Below are 16,282 nucleotides of genomic sequence, written 5' to 3'. Positions count from 1 at the left end.
TTTGGTCACCAGATTAACAATAGATGTATTATAAAGGCACGTTAAACTTTTATCTGTTGTGTTGGATACTTTCCGTTAATTTATTAGATCACCAAGGGTAGAGAAAATAAGATTATTGTGAGATGTTTGGTTATGACCACCAATGACCACTGGTTTCACTCCTATGGGTGATTATCTTCACAGGAAGCCTTTTAATAACACAAAGTCCGGATCTGTTCCACGGAAATTTCTTGGTCCATACCAATATCTTCAGTGTTCCTATCTCCACATCCTTTCAGGTCATAATAGTGGTCGTCCATATTTTCAGTCACTTCTGAAAAGGAAAAAAAGAGTTTTTCAGGCCAAATTTATACCAGAGTAAAACAGAAACTGTGAAATTGATGAGTTATTTCACGCAGGGTCTGAACTCAGGACTCCTGCAGAGAGTTGAGTTTTCTCCTGCGGTACGGTTTTCCTGCGGTACGGTTTTCCTGCGGTACGGTTCTCCTGAACAGATCAGTAACCATTGACATGAGGTGTTCAGAACCTCAGTGTTGGTGAACTGGACCCGCTTTGGCCTCTTTCAACCTTCAGGTGAATGTTGTGGTTTGTGTCGGCAGTCTGGCCATCCACCCTGATAAGATCCAGGTGGCGACGGGTCAGGTGGGCAAGGACCCGTACATCTGCATCTGGGACACCTACGCCATGCAGACCGTCTCCATCCTGAGGGATGTCCACACCCACGGAGTCGCCTGCCTCGCCTTTGACTCAGACGGACAGGTAAAGCCCCGCCCCCTTACAGGAGACGTAGATTCCAGTAAAAATGGTTTCCACGTTGGAGGCGAAGTGTCAATGGTTCATGCAGGTTAACTCAGGATTGGTTTATGTCTCTGTTGTCACAGCGATTGGCCTCAGTGGGACTGGATGCCAAGAACACGATGTGTATTTGGGACTGGAGGAGAGGGCGTGTCCTCGCCATTGCAACCGGACACTCAGACAGAGTAGGTTGACCTGTGAAGGTGCCTGTGCTGTAAGATGGTCCACCCATAACGCTGCTGTCGCTGTTCCCACAGATCTTTGACATCTGCTGGGATCCGTTCCAGACCAGCCGCCTGGTCAGCTGTGGAGTCAAGCACATCAAGGTGAGACGGCGCCCTCCAAGAATCATGATTTCTGCTTAGAGTTCAGACATTATGAAGCATAAAATAATTCTATGATGATAAAGTCTCCAAAAAAGACAAAAGTTTAATATTTTAAAATTAAACTTTAATTAAATTCCTCGTTAATTTAGTTCCCACAGCCCTTTTTGTCCTGTTCTGTGTCTGAAAGCAACACGTTTTGGTGCCGTCTCTTCAGGCCCCGCCCCCTCCAGGTGACAGAGCCTTTATAGACATTATACAGGTAGACGCCTCATGGACTGGCGCTGGAGCTGCGGCTCAGCGGCAGCCATCTTGGATGGGTCCCTCACGCGCCCTCAGTGCTTTTATTTATACGAAGGAAACCGTACACCCGACTAAAATAAATCATAACTCCCTGAATTTTTACCCGATTTACCCGACTGGTTAGCTGGAAGTCCGTGATCTTGTGTAGCAGCTCCACAGCAAACACTGAGATGTAATTGTTCAAAAATGTAATAAAGAACAGAAAAAACTGAACGGCTTGAAACATACGACCCAAAACGATTATAAATTTATCTACGCTGCTCCTGGAGAGACTACATTCATCGTTTTCTCTTTTAGGGACACAACAAGGTGTAGAGGCCAAAAAAGTGAATTTTGCAGGAGGTGTCCCCTTTAAGGCCCAATTTATACAGTTTATCTTTAAAACAAAGGTGAATTTGGGGATTAGTAACTCTTCCTGTCTACGACGGGGAGAATAAAAAGTTTAAATCGGTCCAAATTAGATCCAGTTAATTCCAGTACAGTTCAGTCATACAGTGTCATTCAGATGCGACTCACACAGTCCAGTTTAGTCCTGCTATATGAGGAAAGATCAGTCAGGTGAGGAAATAAAGAGTTTCTGTTGAAAGGATCCTGGTTGGTGCATTGAGTCGCTGACTGATTCAGTTCCTCAGCTGAAACGCGGCTGTTGGGACAAAATGTTGGTGAACTAAAGCAGGTTTGCAGGTTCTGAAGAAGTTTTCTCCTGACTGCAGTTCTGGACTCTGTGTGGAAACGCTCTGACGCCGAAGCGAGGCATCTTTGGGAAGACGGGCGACCTGCAGACCATCCTGTGTGTCTCTGCAGCCAAAGATGAGCTGACCTACTCTGGCGCTCTGAACGGAGACGTCTACGTGTGGAAAGGAATCACTCTGGTCCGGACCGTCCAGGCAGCACATGGGGTACCAGCAGACTCTCCAACATCTCTGTAGCAGGACCAGAGCGGGCCTGTTCCTAAACCCCAGCTCTGTTCCTCCTCCCTGTGCAGGCCGGCATCTTCAGCATGCACGCCTGCGAGGAAGGATTCGCCACCGGCGGGCGCGACGGCTGCATCCGGCTGTGGGACGTGGACTTCAAACCCATCACCAAGATCGACCTGAGAGAGACTGAGCAGGGCTACAAAGGTGTGCTGCTTGTCTTTTTACTACGTGCTTGGTATAATTTAGCTCTTTAACTTCAGCCATAAACAGAACTCAATAATTATACGTACCAGGATCCGTACCAGCACATGAATTCTGCTGGCTCCGCCTGGCTGCAAGGGACCGAGAACCCGCTTGCTTTCAGGTGTCTCAGTCCAGATAGATCTGGACCAGGCCTGGTTCTGGAGGACCCTGGGTGGGCCTGGTTCTGGAGGACCCAGTAAGCCCTGGGTGGGCTCATCTGGTCTCATCTGTACCCAAGCCTTGTTTCACTTGAGCTGTTTTCCTTTCAGGACTCTCGATTCGCAGCGTGTGCTGGAAGGCTGACCGGATCCTGGCCGGGACTCAGGACAGTGAAATCTTTGAGGTGATGGTCCGTGACCGGGACAAGCCGGTCCTGCTGATGCAGGGCCACAGTGAGGGCGAGCTCTGGGCGTTGGACCTGCACCCCAAACAGCCCGTGGCTGTCACCGGCAGTGACGACCGCTCAGTCAGGTTGGTCTGGCCTGAAAACATCCACCATCTTCTAACTTTGTGCGACTGGACCCGTCTGTGTCTCACCTGTCCGTCTCACCTGTGTCAGACTGTGGAGTCTCCCGGACCACACCCTCCTGGCCCGCTGCAACATGGAGGAGTCCGTTAGAAGCGTTTCCTTCAACAACGATGGCTCTCAGCTTGCTCTGGGCATGAGGGACGGCTCGTTCACCGTGCTGCGCGTCAGGTGACCCTCCTTCGTTGTTTACGCTCATCACTGGCGTCGCTGCACCTTTAAGGTGGTTTAATGGCTGGTAAACACCGTTGTCTGCAGGGACATGACGGAGGTTGTGCATATTAAGGACAGGAAGGAGGTCATCCACGAGCTGAAGTTCTCTCCAGATAGTTCCTTCTTGGCGGTGGGTTCTAACGACGGCTTGGTGGACATCTATGCCGTCGGTCAGCGTTTCAAGAAGGTGGGTGAGTGCAGCCGTTCCACCTCCTTCATCACCCACCTGGACTGGTCTGTCGACAGCCGCTTCCTGCAGACCAACGACGGTGCCGGCGAGCGGCTCTTCTACAGGATGCCAGGTATGGACCTCAGAGTCCAGACTGGACACAGTTCTGGCTGCAGATGATGGAAGATGGACTCTAAAAAGTTTAGCCTAACACAGTTTCACCCAAACAGTTCTTCACTATTGTGATTTGACACCTGAGGATCAGGATTGGGTGTGTCCTGCTGCCCGAGTTTCTTCCTGACTGCCTGTGGCAATAAACAGAGTGGATGAACCCTGCTGTGCCGGCCGGACGAGAAGCTCGTCTGTGTGAGGAATATCTGGCCAACGTCCAGAGTCCTGGCCAACGTCCAGAGTCATGGCCAACCTCCAGAGTCCTGGCCAACGCCCAGAGTCCTGGCCAACGTCCAGAGTCCTGGCCACGTCCAGAGTCCTGGCCAATGTCCAGAGTCCTGGCCACGTCCAGAGTCCTGGCCAACGCCCAGAGTCCTGGCCAACGCCCAGAGTCCTGGCCAACGCCCAGAGTCCTGGCCACGTCCAGAGTCCTGGTCAACGTCCGGGCACGAGGTGACTGGCTGACAATGATGGCACGGCCAACTGCAGGGTGGATGGACGGGGTTTGGTCCCTGCTCACCTTTTTCCATCCAGGGGTTGAGGGCCCTCAACAGAGTCACACATTAATGTTCTGGAGCTGCGGAGCATGTATTTGGTACCAAGGCACTTCTTGCAAGGCAGCGACTAGGCCAGAGGAACTCAGTGGTGGAGTACTTGTCCCACTAGAGACCTTCCCTGGGGAATGGAGGTGGCTTCTTGGGTAGTACTACAGATCTGGGATCAGTTCAGAAAGATGGATCTCTATGCCTTGATGGGGACAACGCGTTGTCCTTTGTGGTCTTCCCTGGCAGAAGCCTGTGAGAGTCTGGATGCTTCTCCTCCTCCTGGATACGGAGCCTTGGAGGCTTCCAGTGAGAAGGGACCAATGGTTTGTTATGCCAGAAAGCTGTTTGAATATGATTATTATTTTTAATCAAGTGAGAATGCTGTATATTCTCACTTAAGTTCCTTCAGGTCTTGATTATTATTCCATACGTTTTTCGGCTTCTAACTACTCCTGCATACTTCAACCGATTTAAACAATTTTCGTATCAAAACGTTCAGCTCATTCACGACATTACTGCTATGTCTTTTGGTAATTATAACTTTTATAATATTTAAAATATTTAACTTTTTGTGAGTTTTTTGCTCTCATTGAAATTGAATGGAGAATCCTTCAAATTCTTCAAATATTTCAGCTTTTTGACAACTTACTGCTTCAGCCTACTTTCGGCTAGAAACGCCATTCAACTTTTAAAATGTTCAAATAACCTTCAGCTATCTTCAGCTACTTCAGCTTTTTCATATCCCCCACCATTTTCATATAGTACCTCCTTAAAATAGTTTGCATTTTCATAAAATTCAGAAAAATGAATGCGTTGCTATGGTTGCTAGGGAGTTAATTTAGAGTGGCCACTCTGCCGTTCCTATAGATTTTCCTTCTCTGAACAACTTCTTCTCACTCGCTCAATTTTCACTCTATTCAGATAAATTATACATCAAAACGTAGGAATTTTTGTCTGGATTCTGGAAATGTAATCATCATTGGTGTGGGATTTATAGATTTTTCGCAAATTACCCCAGAGCACCACAAACCCTAAAAGCTCTCCATTGATTTTCTATGGAGGTGTGGTGAAAAATCACACCTGACATTCCCAGGCGACACATGTTTTCACATCGTCGCTACTCCTAAACCGTTTTATGTACAGGCATGAGACTTTCACACATTCATGTCCCGACCCTTCTGGCGCTCACAAAAAAGGAATTTTGTCGATAAAAGTTACGGTTTTGCCGCAGGAACAATTTGTTCGGGAGTAGCGTTTTGGGAAAATGCTAAAACAGGATCAGACTTCCATTCCCCCAAATGAGGCACTTTTCTACATCGTCACTACTCCTAAACCATTACATGTACAGGCATGACACTTTCACACATTCATGTCCCGACCCTTCTGGCACTCACAAAAAAGGAATTTTGTCGATAACTGTTAGGGTTTTGCCGCAGGAACAATTTGTTCGGGAGTAGCGAATGTGCAAAATTCTGAAAACGCTTTGGAACTCCATCCTTCTAAATGATGCACTTTTTTTCATCGTTGCCATGCCTACACTGATTTTTGTACAAACATAAAAATGAGCACCACAGTCCTCAAAAGCCTGCTGATATTTACGCTGAAATAAATATTTTGATATATCTTATACTTTTTCAGCTAGAGCGATTTGTTCGGGACCGATTTTAGAGGATTTTTGAATTTGTCAATATTCCCCTTTATTTCATGATTTTTTGCACCTACATTAAAATATTTTAAGAAGAAAATGATAGTTTGACTTGTTTCCCTATCCGTTCCGAAATAAACACAGAAAAAATTACGTCTCTAGCCCTAACGGTTGACGGAAAATACAGAGTTGTGATGCCATTTTATTCTAATTAGAGCTCGTCTGACCATAAGTCTGTGCCTGCAGTAGACGGACACCTGCAGCTGTGAGTGAGTTTCCATGACAACAGAACTCTGCTGGCCAGAGGTTACTACAGGTCAGGGACAGGCTGCCTTTGCTTAGAATTATTCCGTCAGCGTCTAACTACTCCCGCATACTTTAACTGATTTCAACAATTTTGGTGTCAAAACGTTCAGCTCGTTCCTGGCATGCCTGCTATGACTCATGGTTATGCTAACTTTTACACTTTTTAAAGTATTTCACTTTTTGTGCAATTTTTTTGGCTGTTCCCATTGAAATCAATGCAAATTGCTTCAAATTCCTTCACATGCCTTCAAATTCTTCACATTCCTCCAAATTCTTCATATTCTTCACATTCTTCCTATACTTCCAATTCTTCTAATTGTTCTTAATCTTCAAATTTTCTAATTTCTTCAAATTCTCCAAATTTCTTCAAATTCTTCAAATTTTTCAAATTCTTCTATTTCTTCCAACTCTTCAAATGTTTCAAATTCTTCAAATTTCTTCAAATTCTTATTTTTTTCAAATTCTTCAAATCTGATTTCAATGTTTTCTGCATCTTCTGCTCAATCATTCTGCAGATTAGCATTCTCACTTGCTGTTACGCAGGAACAGCTTTTTCTAGTTATAATTTGGTATCATAATTTTAATAATAGGTCATTCAAACTCAAATAGTTGCTATAAACAAAATATGGTTCAAATGGTGGTGATCTCAGGGCTATAAGCTTGTAATGACTAATAACACTAATGCATTTATTAATCAGCTGTTATGAACTAATTTATGCCGGGACAAGATTATCCGATTGGTTTCTGACCGATGAGATTTATCCAGCAAGCTGATAACTCAAATTATAATTAGTGTTTAATCTTACTCCTTTATCACCAATCCAATGTAAATGTCTCTGTATGTCAGATGTTTACTCAAAACGAGATAGCTCTGTATTCTGATGACCATGCAGACTCTGGATTGTAATGAACACAAACAATTACTATTCCACACGTTGTTATTTATTGAAGCAAAACAATTCCCTGTTACAGTAATTATTCTACTCACTACTAAACTAAACATGCAAAAGAAAAATAAAAGAAAATAAACAAGTCAAAAATGGATTAAAATGAGAGGTAGGAAATCTTAGTTCAACTCAGTTGTTTAAACATCACATTAAAGACGCCGGCATTTGATGTAGCAGCATTGAAAGACAAAACAGCTCTGGGAACTGGATGAACAACCTAGCTAACAGCTTAGCTACACTGCACCTTCCCAAGATGGCGACTATGACGACACACAACCTACGACCTTGCGTGATGCGTAAGGGGGAGGTCTGAATGATGTAATCAGCGCTTACGCTAACGTGAGGCGGCCTAAATGAGGAATTCAAAGACTGAGAGTCCCAACAGAGATTTAACTGATAAGAGGACAGAAAAAGAAAAATGTGAAAAGATGGAAGAATCGACCCGCGGTGGAGTCATTTATAAAACCACAAACCAAAACAGCCAAAATCACTTACTAAATGCGTGCACATACATCAGAGACGTCCAGCAGTTAAACAAACTCCGTCTTGGAGTAATTAAGCATTAAACTAAATCCTAATAATTCTGCCCAGGCACAATTAGATCACCTTATGGGTGAAAAGAGAAATAAAAAAGGGGGGAATCTTTCTTTACTCTGACGTTGCCTCGGCGGGTGTCCTGCAGCGCTTCCAGTCTGCAAATCTGGTTCAGCGTCGGCGGGCCGGTGCGTCGGACAGCGGAGGAGAAATGCCTTCGTCTCTCTGGGCTTTTCAGACGCTTTGTCCTTTAACGATCACCGGGAGATAAACGGCTCTCAGTCGTCCATCGTAGTGGGTTCAGAAAGTACATCAGCAGTGCAGGGAGGAAGTTGCTTCAGTAAATCTCAGTCCAGTGAGAAAATCGAGCCTGTGGCGCGTGGGGTGAATCCCAACGGGATTAAACAGCTGTGGGCGGGGCGCCAACTCATCCACTCTGTCTGCTGCCCCTGGTGGTCATCCAGGAACACACAGGTGTGGCAGCAGGTGTGTTATATCCCAGGAGTCTGCACTGAGGACCACCCGCCGCTCTAATGGCGTTCTTGTCCTGCAGCAGGAAAACTCGTTCCTAAAGAGGAAGCGAAGGGGATCCACTGGATGACCTGGACCGGCATCGTCGGGCCAGAGGTGAACGCCATCTGGCCCAAATACTCCAACGTGACCAACGTCAACTCCGTGCACGCCAACTACAGCAGCGCCGTGCTGGTGACGGGGGATGACATGGGTCTCATCAAGCTCTTCAGGTTCCCCTGTCTGAAGAGAGGTCCGTATCATCCTCCAGACAGCGTTTGGTAGCCCAGATCAGATCAACTGAAGAACCTGTTCTAGGTCCCTGGTCTCCTGGGCTCGTTTCTAAGAGAATAGGTGAGGTCACAGTTTTAGGAGCTGCTAACGGCCGTCTCCCCGGCACAGGGGCCAAGTTTAAGAAGTACATCGGCCACTCGGCCCATGTCACCAACGTCCGCTGGTCCAGTGACCTCCAGTGGGTGGTCAGCACCGGTGGAGCAGACCACGCCGTCTTCCAGTGGAGGTTCCTCCCAGAAGGCGTCATGAACGGCGTCCTGGAGCCGCTTCTGCAAGGTACATTCATGTTCCTTTCATCCGGGGTTCCCTGAAGGCCACATAGAACCTTTAAACCTGACAGAACCTTTAAAACCTGACAGAACCCCTGAGAACAGCCACACAGAACCTGCAGGCCCGAGTGTGAACATGTTAGCTAAAGCTTTATGAATCCGTTAGCTTGTTAACAGGACATCTACCTTTTATGGTCAGTAATTATCCAGTAATTATCCTGTAATTATCCTGTAATCATCCTGTAATTATCCAGTAATTATCCTGTAAAGTGGATTATAATTTTCTGGTTGGGGTCTTCAGAGGGCTACGCAGACTCCAACAGCGGTGAGTCGGACTCAGACGTGTCGGACGTCCCGGAGCTCGACTCGGACATCGAACAGGAAGCTCAGACCAACTATGAGCGGCAGGTGAGCAGGAAACGGAGAGCGCTACCTGTAGATGACACACCTGTGTGTCTGACCCCCTGTGTCTGTCTGCAGGTGTATAAGGAGGATCTGCCACAGCTCAAGAAGAAACTGATTGGTTCCCTGAAGCGTCAGAAAGCCCCAGAGGAAGGACTTCGTCTGCAGTTTGTTCACGGGTAAAAACGGTTTAAGTCTAAATAATCCGTTTTATATGAGATCAGCCACAGACCTCAACCTCGGTTCAGACCTCCAGGCCTGTCCACCGTCCTGCAGTCCTCCTCAGAACCAGCCGCTCCGCAGAGGCCCGGTGCCGAGGCCTGGTACAGAGGCCCGGTACAGAGGCCCGGTACAGAGGCCCGGTACCGAGGCCCGGTACCGAGGCATTCCTGATTTAGGCCTTTGAAGCAAAGGTTTTAACGTGTTCTAAGGATTTCTCAGTGAGGTCGTTTGTTCCTTCAAAGCTTCTGCTATGGTTCCTGATCCAAATGTTCTGCTAGAACATTAAAGCAAAATGTTCTTAAACTTCTTTGGGTTTTCCAGACAGATACCAACCAACATTTTAGATGATTAGCAGATGATGTTTTTGGTTCTGTGTCACATCTGCAGAACCACATGGATCATCTGTGATGTAGGAACCGGGTCAGATTATATCAGCACAGATTTTAGGTGCTTCACCCGTAATGGACCAGCGCTCAACAGGTTTCTAGGTTGTTCTTTCAGAACCTCGGGTTCTTGGAGAACGCCGTCCTTCAGTCCCTGACATGTGCTGGTTCTGGATGGTTCTGATCCGGCAGAACCGACTCACAGGCAGAACCTGCATGGAGGGTGGTACCTGCAGCTTTCATGCTCTCACCTGTGCTTCCTGTTCCCTGCAGGTACCGGGGCTTCGACTGTCGCAACAACCTGTTCTACGCGCAGACGGGCGAGGTGGTGTTCCACGTGGCCGCCGTCGCCGTCGTCTACCACCGGCTGCAGCACAGCCAGCGCTTTTACCTCGGACACGACGACGACATCCTGAGCCTCGCCGTTCATCCTCTTAAAGACTACGTGGCGTCCGCACAGGTACGGCCGGCCAATGAGAGCGCAGCAGGTCCCCTGCCAGGCGTTTCTGGGTTTCTGATTGGCCGTCTGTGTGTCCAGGTGGGCAGAGACCCAGCCATCCACGTGTGGGACATCCAGACTCTGAAGTGCCTGTCTCTGCTCAGAGGTCACCACAGCAAAGGAGTCTGCGCTCTGGACTTCACAGGTGTGTCAGCGGCCAGCCCTGGTTAAGCTGGGAGCGTCCCCGCCTCACGCCTCCAGCTTACCTGGAGCATCTGCAGCTAAACATGACCATAGTCCAGTAAATCCACGTGTCCCAACATCTCCACCTGCTGGGACACACCAAAGCAAACGTCATCCAGAAAGCATGCGTCCCTGACGTCTTCAGCGCCTTTACTGGCTGAAAAAGGAAAAGCTTCATCGTCTGGTGTTAAATACGGCAGAAAGGCCGTCAGGGTCCATGAAACAGAACCATTCTGATTCTGATTGGCATGAATTTAGACATTAAGGCTAAAACCTGCCCAGAAGTTACCAACAGGGTCTCCATGGGCATCATGTGTTTGGAGGAAATCTGCTTTAAGTCTCGATGGGCCGATTCCTCAGTCGTTTCAGGATTTATTGGATCACGGTGCGTGGTGTAGCATCCGGGGCGTAACGAGGGGCCATCAGCCTCTCACCTCCTGCTCCTCATCAGGAATCAGACAGTATGATGAAAATCAGACATGTCTGACATCCAGTCGGCCCTCCTGAGGTGATCATGAGCGCCTCCTGCTGGTGAAGCAGAGTTATGACCGTCTACGAGCCGATTTCCCCCGACCTCGCGCACTGAGCATGTGCAAACAAGTAGATTCTTCTTCTTCTTCTCAGAGGAAAACAGGAGAGGAGAGAATCATGGTGGCGGTGCATTTCTTTCTACTGAGCCTCATGTTTAACAGAGAGCATCGACACTTCCCTCTTTTTCTTCTTCTACTGTTTACGTTTGCCTTCCGGGTAGACGAGTCTGAGTAGCGCCATCTCTCTGCGGCGCTGAGTCTGACGTTTAGACGTACGGTGTGAGTGTCAGAGCATCAGAGCATCAGAGCGTCGGGCCGTACAGAACAGAGACGGAGAACCGAGAACGTTAAACCTGAAGTTTCATCGTACAGTCTGAGCTCTGAGGACGACTGAAAACATCGTACAGCGTACGCCGGCTTTACTCTTAGTTGGGTTCAGTTTTTCTATCCCTTATTCACAACACGTCACTGCAGGTTCTTACCAAAGGCTTGTGCAGCTAACCACTGTTACGTTATTTAATGTTTGGTCAAACAAGCCTCAGTCTGTGAACATCAGCCCAGTCTGGCTCAGATTTCCACCGACTTTACTGCGTTTGGTCGGCTAGGAGAAGCAGAGCGTCGCCTCCAGCTGCTCTGCTAGCATCCGTCTGTAATCCTCCTGTCTTTAATCCTCCCGTCTTTATTCCTCAAGGGTTCCTCTGTTTTTACCTGGAACCAGTGGCGGTTCTAGATCAAATTTACCAGGGGGGCCAAAGTGGGACCAGTGCTTTTTCATAGGGGCACATAACAAATGAATTAAACAATAAAACAGGGCAATATTTAATGGTCTAATAATATTAAATCAGCCACTTGTGGCTCTGGAACTGCAGGATTCAGACCCCTGATCTAGCAGATGAAAACTGATCACATCTCAATACGGCTGAAGCTAAACCTGAAACACCTTCATTTTTAAATCCTTGTTATAATGAAACTATAAAGGTAAAAAAAATGTCATAGAGACCAGTAAGTTTAGGTTTCTTTGACACTGCATATAATCGTAAGAAGTGTATTTAATGTAATTTCTTAAGTACAGTGGCTATAACGGGCCAGGTCTACAGAACCCTGGTGGCCCAGCCTAGAACCTTCTGGTTCTGCTTCCTGCCTAGAACCTTCTAATGAGTTCTGTTGTCTCTGCATGGCGCAGCGGACGGGAAGAGTTTGGTCTCGGTGGGAATCGACGAGCTTCACTCCATCATCATCTGGGACTGGAAGAAAGGAGAGAGGCTGGCTAAAGCCAGGTGAGCACACCTGGATCCAGGTGAGCACACCTGGATCTGTGAAAGGATCTTTGAATTGTTCACCAAGTGATGGTCTAAATCCAGGATCTCCTCCTGATGATTGCTCTTTAAATAGAATAGAAATACCAAACAGTGGAGGAGGACCTCTGGACGGTTCTTTGTTTAAACGTTTTACCTCTCCAGATTTCTGCAGTCTGGAGAGCTTCAGGTAAACCGAGCTTCTTTTGCACCTAAACGGTAACAATCAGAACCTGTTGATCCAGTACGGTTCTGCTGAAAGGTTACCTGGACCTCAGACCTCAGACGTCTCCAGGAGAAGGCAGGTTTATTTATAAAGAACTTTTCTCTGTTATATCAGTAACAGGATGATTCAACGACACGTTTCAGCGCAGAAGAACCAGACGAGCTCAGCTGGTTTTATTTTCCACCTGAATTAATGAGATCAGGACAGAAACACCTTTGTTGTCCCACTGTGGGGAAAGTTGCCAGTGGCAAAATCACGTAGACAGGAATCCCCAGAGTTACTCACTACAGTAAATATGAATAAAAAAGCCAAAGTTGTAAAGCAGAAGAGATTGAACTTATTCAGAAAGTTAAAGGGTAACTCACCCCCAGAGCCAAGCTGTTGCTAATGAATTGCTAACCTGGTGCTTTTCTAGCTCCGTCTGCTTGTTTACTGCTTATTAGCAGAAATCCTGCCTTGGTGTCTGAGGCCGTCTGTATGGCGCCCTCCTCTGGCTCAGCGGGTAATTTCTAATCAGTTTAGCGTTGCTGTTATCTTGGTTCTGGGGTGTTCTGCATGGACCCGTCTTGTCCCGCGCCGCCTCACCAGCACCAGAACTAGCAGCTCGCCCCGCTGGGCTCCTTTGGTGACGACGGGGTTAATCGTCTACCTGAAAAGAGGGACGACATGGCCAGACATGGCAACCCTCCATGTTTCATGAACTTTCCCTCCTCCTGACCACAGCTCCGCCCCGCCGCTCATTTCTCAGGTCCTGGTCTCCATCCTGGAGGACGCAGATCTTCCCCCTGAGGCGACTCCACTTGTCCTTCAGGGTGTTTTTAATTAACGAAATCTGTACTTTAACTGGTTTAATCTAGAAAAGTCAGAGAAAGGAACGTAGCCAGAACCCCGGCTGAAAGAAGTCTCCTCTGCGGTTCTCTGACACCAGAGATGGTTCTGACCTCCTCCTCTGTCCTGCAGGGGCCACAAGGAGAAGATCTTTGTGGTGAAGAGCAACCCTTTCAGGATGGACAAGCTGGTGACCGTGGGCATCAAGCACATCAAGTTCTGGCAGCACTCAGGTAGATCTCAACTGTTTATTAATAAGGTTCTGGCAGCATTCAGGTAGATCTCACCTGGTAATTAATAAGGTTCTGGCAGCATTCAGGTAGATCTCACCTGTTTATTAATAAGGTTCTGGCAGCATTCAGGTAGATCTCACCTGGTAATTAATAAGGTTCTGGCAGCATTCAGGTAGATCTCAACTGTTAATTAATAAGGTTCTGGCAGCATTCAGGTAGATCTCACCTGGTAATTAATAAGGTTCTGGCAGCATTCAGGTAGATCTCAACTGTTAATTAATAAGGTTCTGGCAGCATTCAGGTAGATCTCACCTGGTAATTAATAAGGTTCTGGCAGCACTCAGGTAGATCTCACCTGTTAATAAGGTTCTGGCAGCATTCAGGTAGATCTCACCTGTTAATTAACAAGGTTCTGGCAGCATTCAGGTAGATCTCACCTGTTAATAAGGTTCTGGCAGCATTCAGGTAGATCTCACCTGGTAATTAATAAGGTTCTGGCAGCATTCAGGTAGATCTCACCTGGTAATTAATAAGGTTCTGGCAGCATTCAGGTAGATCTCACCTGGTAATTAACAAGGTTCTGGCAGCATTCAGGTAGATCTCACCTGGTAATTAATAAGGTTCTGGCAGCATTCAGGTAGATCTCACCTGTTAATAAGGTTCTGGCAGCATTCAGGTAGATCTCACCTGTTAATTAACAAGGTTCTGGCAGCATTCAGGTAGATCTCACCTGTTAATTAACAAGGTTCTGGCAGCATTCAGGTAGATCTCACCTGTTAATAAGGTTCTGGCAGCATTCAGGTAGATCTCACCTGGTAATTAATAAGGTTCTGGCAGCATTCAGGTAGATCTCACCTGTTAATAAGGTTCTGGCAGCATTCAGGTAGATCTCACCTGTTAATTAACAAGGTTCTGGCAGCATTCAGGTAGATCTCACCTGTTAATTAACAAGGTTCTGGCAGCATTCAGGTAGATCTCACCTGGTAATTAATAAGGTTCTGGCAGCATTCAGGTAGATCTCACCTGTTAATAAGGATCTGGCAGCATTCAGGTAGATCTCACCTGTTAATTAACAAGGTTCTGGCAGCACTCAGGTAGATCTCACCTGGTAATTAATAAGGTTCTGGCAGCATTCAGGTAGATCTCACCTGGTAATTAATAAGGTTCTGGCAGCATTCAGGTAGATCTCACCTGGTAATTAATAAGGTTCTGGCAGCATTCAGGTAGATCTCACCTGTTAATAAGGTTCTGGCAGCATTCAGGTAGATCTCACCTGTTAATAAGGTTCTGGCAGCATTCAGGTAGATCTCACCTGTTAATAAGGTTCTGGCAGCATTCAGGTAGATCTCACCTGGTAATTAATAAGGTTCTGGCAGCATTCAGGTAGATCTCACCTGTTAATAAGGTTCTGGCAGCACTCAGGTAGATCTCACCTGGTAATTAATAAGGTTCTGGCAGCACTCAGGTAGATCTCACCTGTTAATTAATAAGGTTCTGGCAGCATTCAGGTAGATCTCACCTGTTAATAAGGTTCTGGCAGCATTCAGGTAGATCTCACCTGTTAATTAACAAGGTTCTGGCAGCATTCAGGTAGATCTCACCTGTTAATAAGGTTCTGGCAGCATTCAGGTAGATCTCACCTGGTAATTAATAAGGTTCTGGCAGCATTCAGGTAGATCTCACCTGGTAATTAACAAGGTTCTGGCAGCATTCAGGTAGATCTCACCTGGTAATTAATAAGGTTCTGGCAGCATTCAGGTAGATCTCACCTGTTAATAAGGTTCTGGCAGCATTCAGGTAGATCTCACCTGTTAATAAGGTTCTGGCAGCATTCAGGTAGATCTCACCTGTTAATAAGGTTCTGGCAGCATTCAGGTAGATCTCACCTGTTAATAAGGTTCTGGCAGCATTCAGGTAGATCTCACCTGGTAATTAATAAGGTTCTGGCAGCATTCAGGTAGATCTCACCTGTTAATAAGGTTCTGGCAGCACTCAGGTAGATCTCACCTGGTAATTAATAAGGTTCTGGCAGCACTCAGGTAGATCTCACCTGGTAATTAATAAGGTTCTGGCAGCATTCAGGTAGATCTCACCTGTTAATAAGGTTCTGGCAGCATTCAGGTAGATCTCACCTGTTAATTAACAAGGTTCTGGCAGCATTCAGGTAGATCTCACCTGTTAATAAGGTTCTGGCAGCATTCAGGTAGATCTCACCTGGTAATTAATAAGGTTCTGGCAGCATTCAGGTAGATCTCACCTGTTAATAAGGTTCTGGCAGCATTCAGGTAGATCTCACCTGTTAATTAACAAGGTTCTGGCAGCATTCAGGTAGATCTCACCTGTTAATAAGGTTCTGGCAGCATTCAGGTAGATCTCACCTGGTAATTAACAAGGTTCTGGCAGCATTCAGGTAGATCTCACCTGGTAATTAATAAGGTTCTGGCAGCATTCAGGTAGATCTCACCTGTTAATAAGGTTCTGGCAGCATTCAGGTAGATCTCACCTGTTAATTAACAAGGTTCTGGCAGCATTCAGGTAGATCTCACCTGTTAATTAACAAGGTTCTGGCAGCATTCAGGTAGATCTCACCTGTTAATAAGGTTCTGGCAGCATTCAGGTAGATCTCACCTGGTAATTAATAAGGTTCTGGCAGCATTCAGGTAGATCTCACCTGTTAATAAGGTTCTGGCAGCATTCAGGTAGATCTCACCTGTTAATTAACAAGGTTCTGGCAGCATTCAGGTAGATCTCACCTGTTAATTAACAAGGTT

At 46.7% G+C, this 16,282-nt stretch overlaps 1 protein-coding gene across 1 annotated transcript in view; it reads left to right on the top strand.

The window, feature by feature from the left end:
• Positions 1-16,282, top strand: part of LOC105920164 (echinoderm microtubule-associated protein-like 6) — a 40,724-nt gene that overhangs the window by 5,105 nt on the left and 19,337 nt on the right. The window contains 16 exon segments of the mRNA XM_036137704.1: positions 600-759; positions 882-980; positions 1,053-1,121; positions 2,135-2,320; positions 2,407-2,542; positions 2,851-3,052; positions 3,141-3,278; positions 3,366-3,622; positions 8,191-8,400; positions 8,550-8,717; positions 9,012-9,118; positions 9,191-9,291; positions 9,991-10,177; positions 10,256-10,361; positions 12,113-12,206; positions 13,411-13,511. Coding sequence (XP_035993597.1) covers positions 600-759; positions 882-980; positions 1,053-1,121; positions 2,135-2,320; positions 2,407-2,542; positions 2,851-3,052; positions 3,141-3,278; positions 3,366-3,622; positions 8,191-8,400; positions 8,550-8,717; positions 9,012-9,118; positions 9,191-9,291; positions 9,991-10,177; positions 10,256-10,361; positions 12,113-12,206; positions 13,411-13,511 — 2,321 coding nt within the window.

The sequence above is a fragment of the Fundulus heteroclitus genome, chromosome 5, assembly GCF_011125445.2.
Source record: "Fundulus heteroclitus isolate FHET01 chromosome 5, MU-UCD_Fhet_4.1, whole genome shotgun sequence".
Taxonomy (NCBI): Eukaryota; Metazoa; Chordata; class Actinopteri; order Cyprinodontiformes; family Fundulidae; genus Fundulus; species Fundulus heteroclitus.
This window is presented reverse-complemented; position numbering and strand designations above follow the sequence as displayed.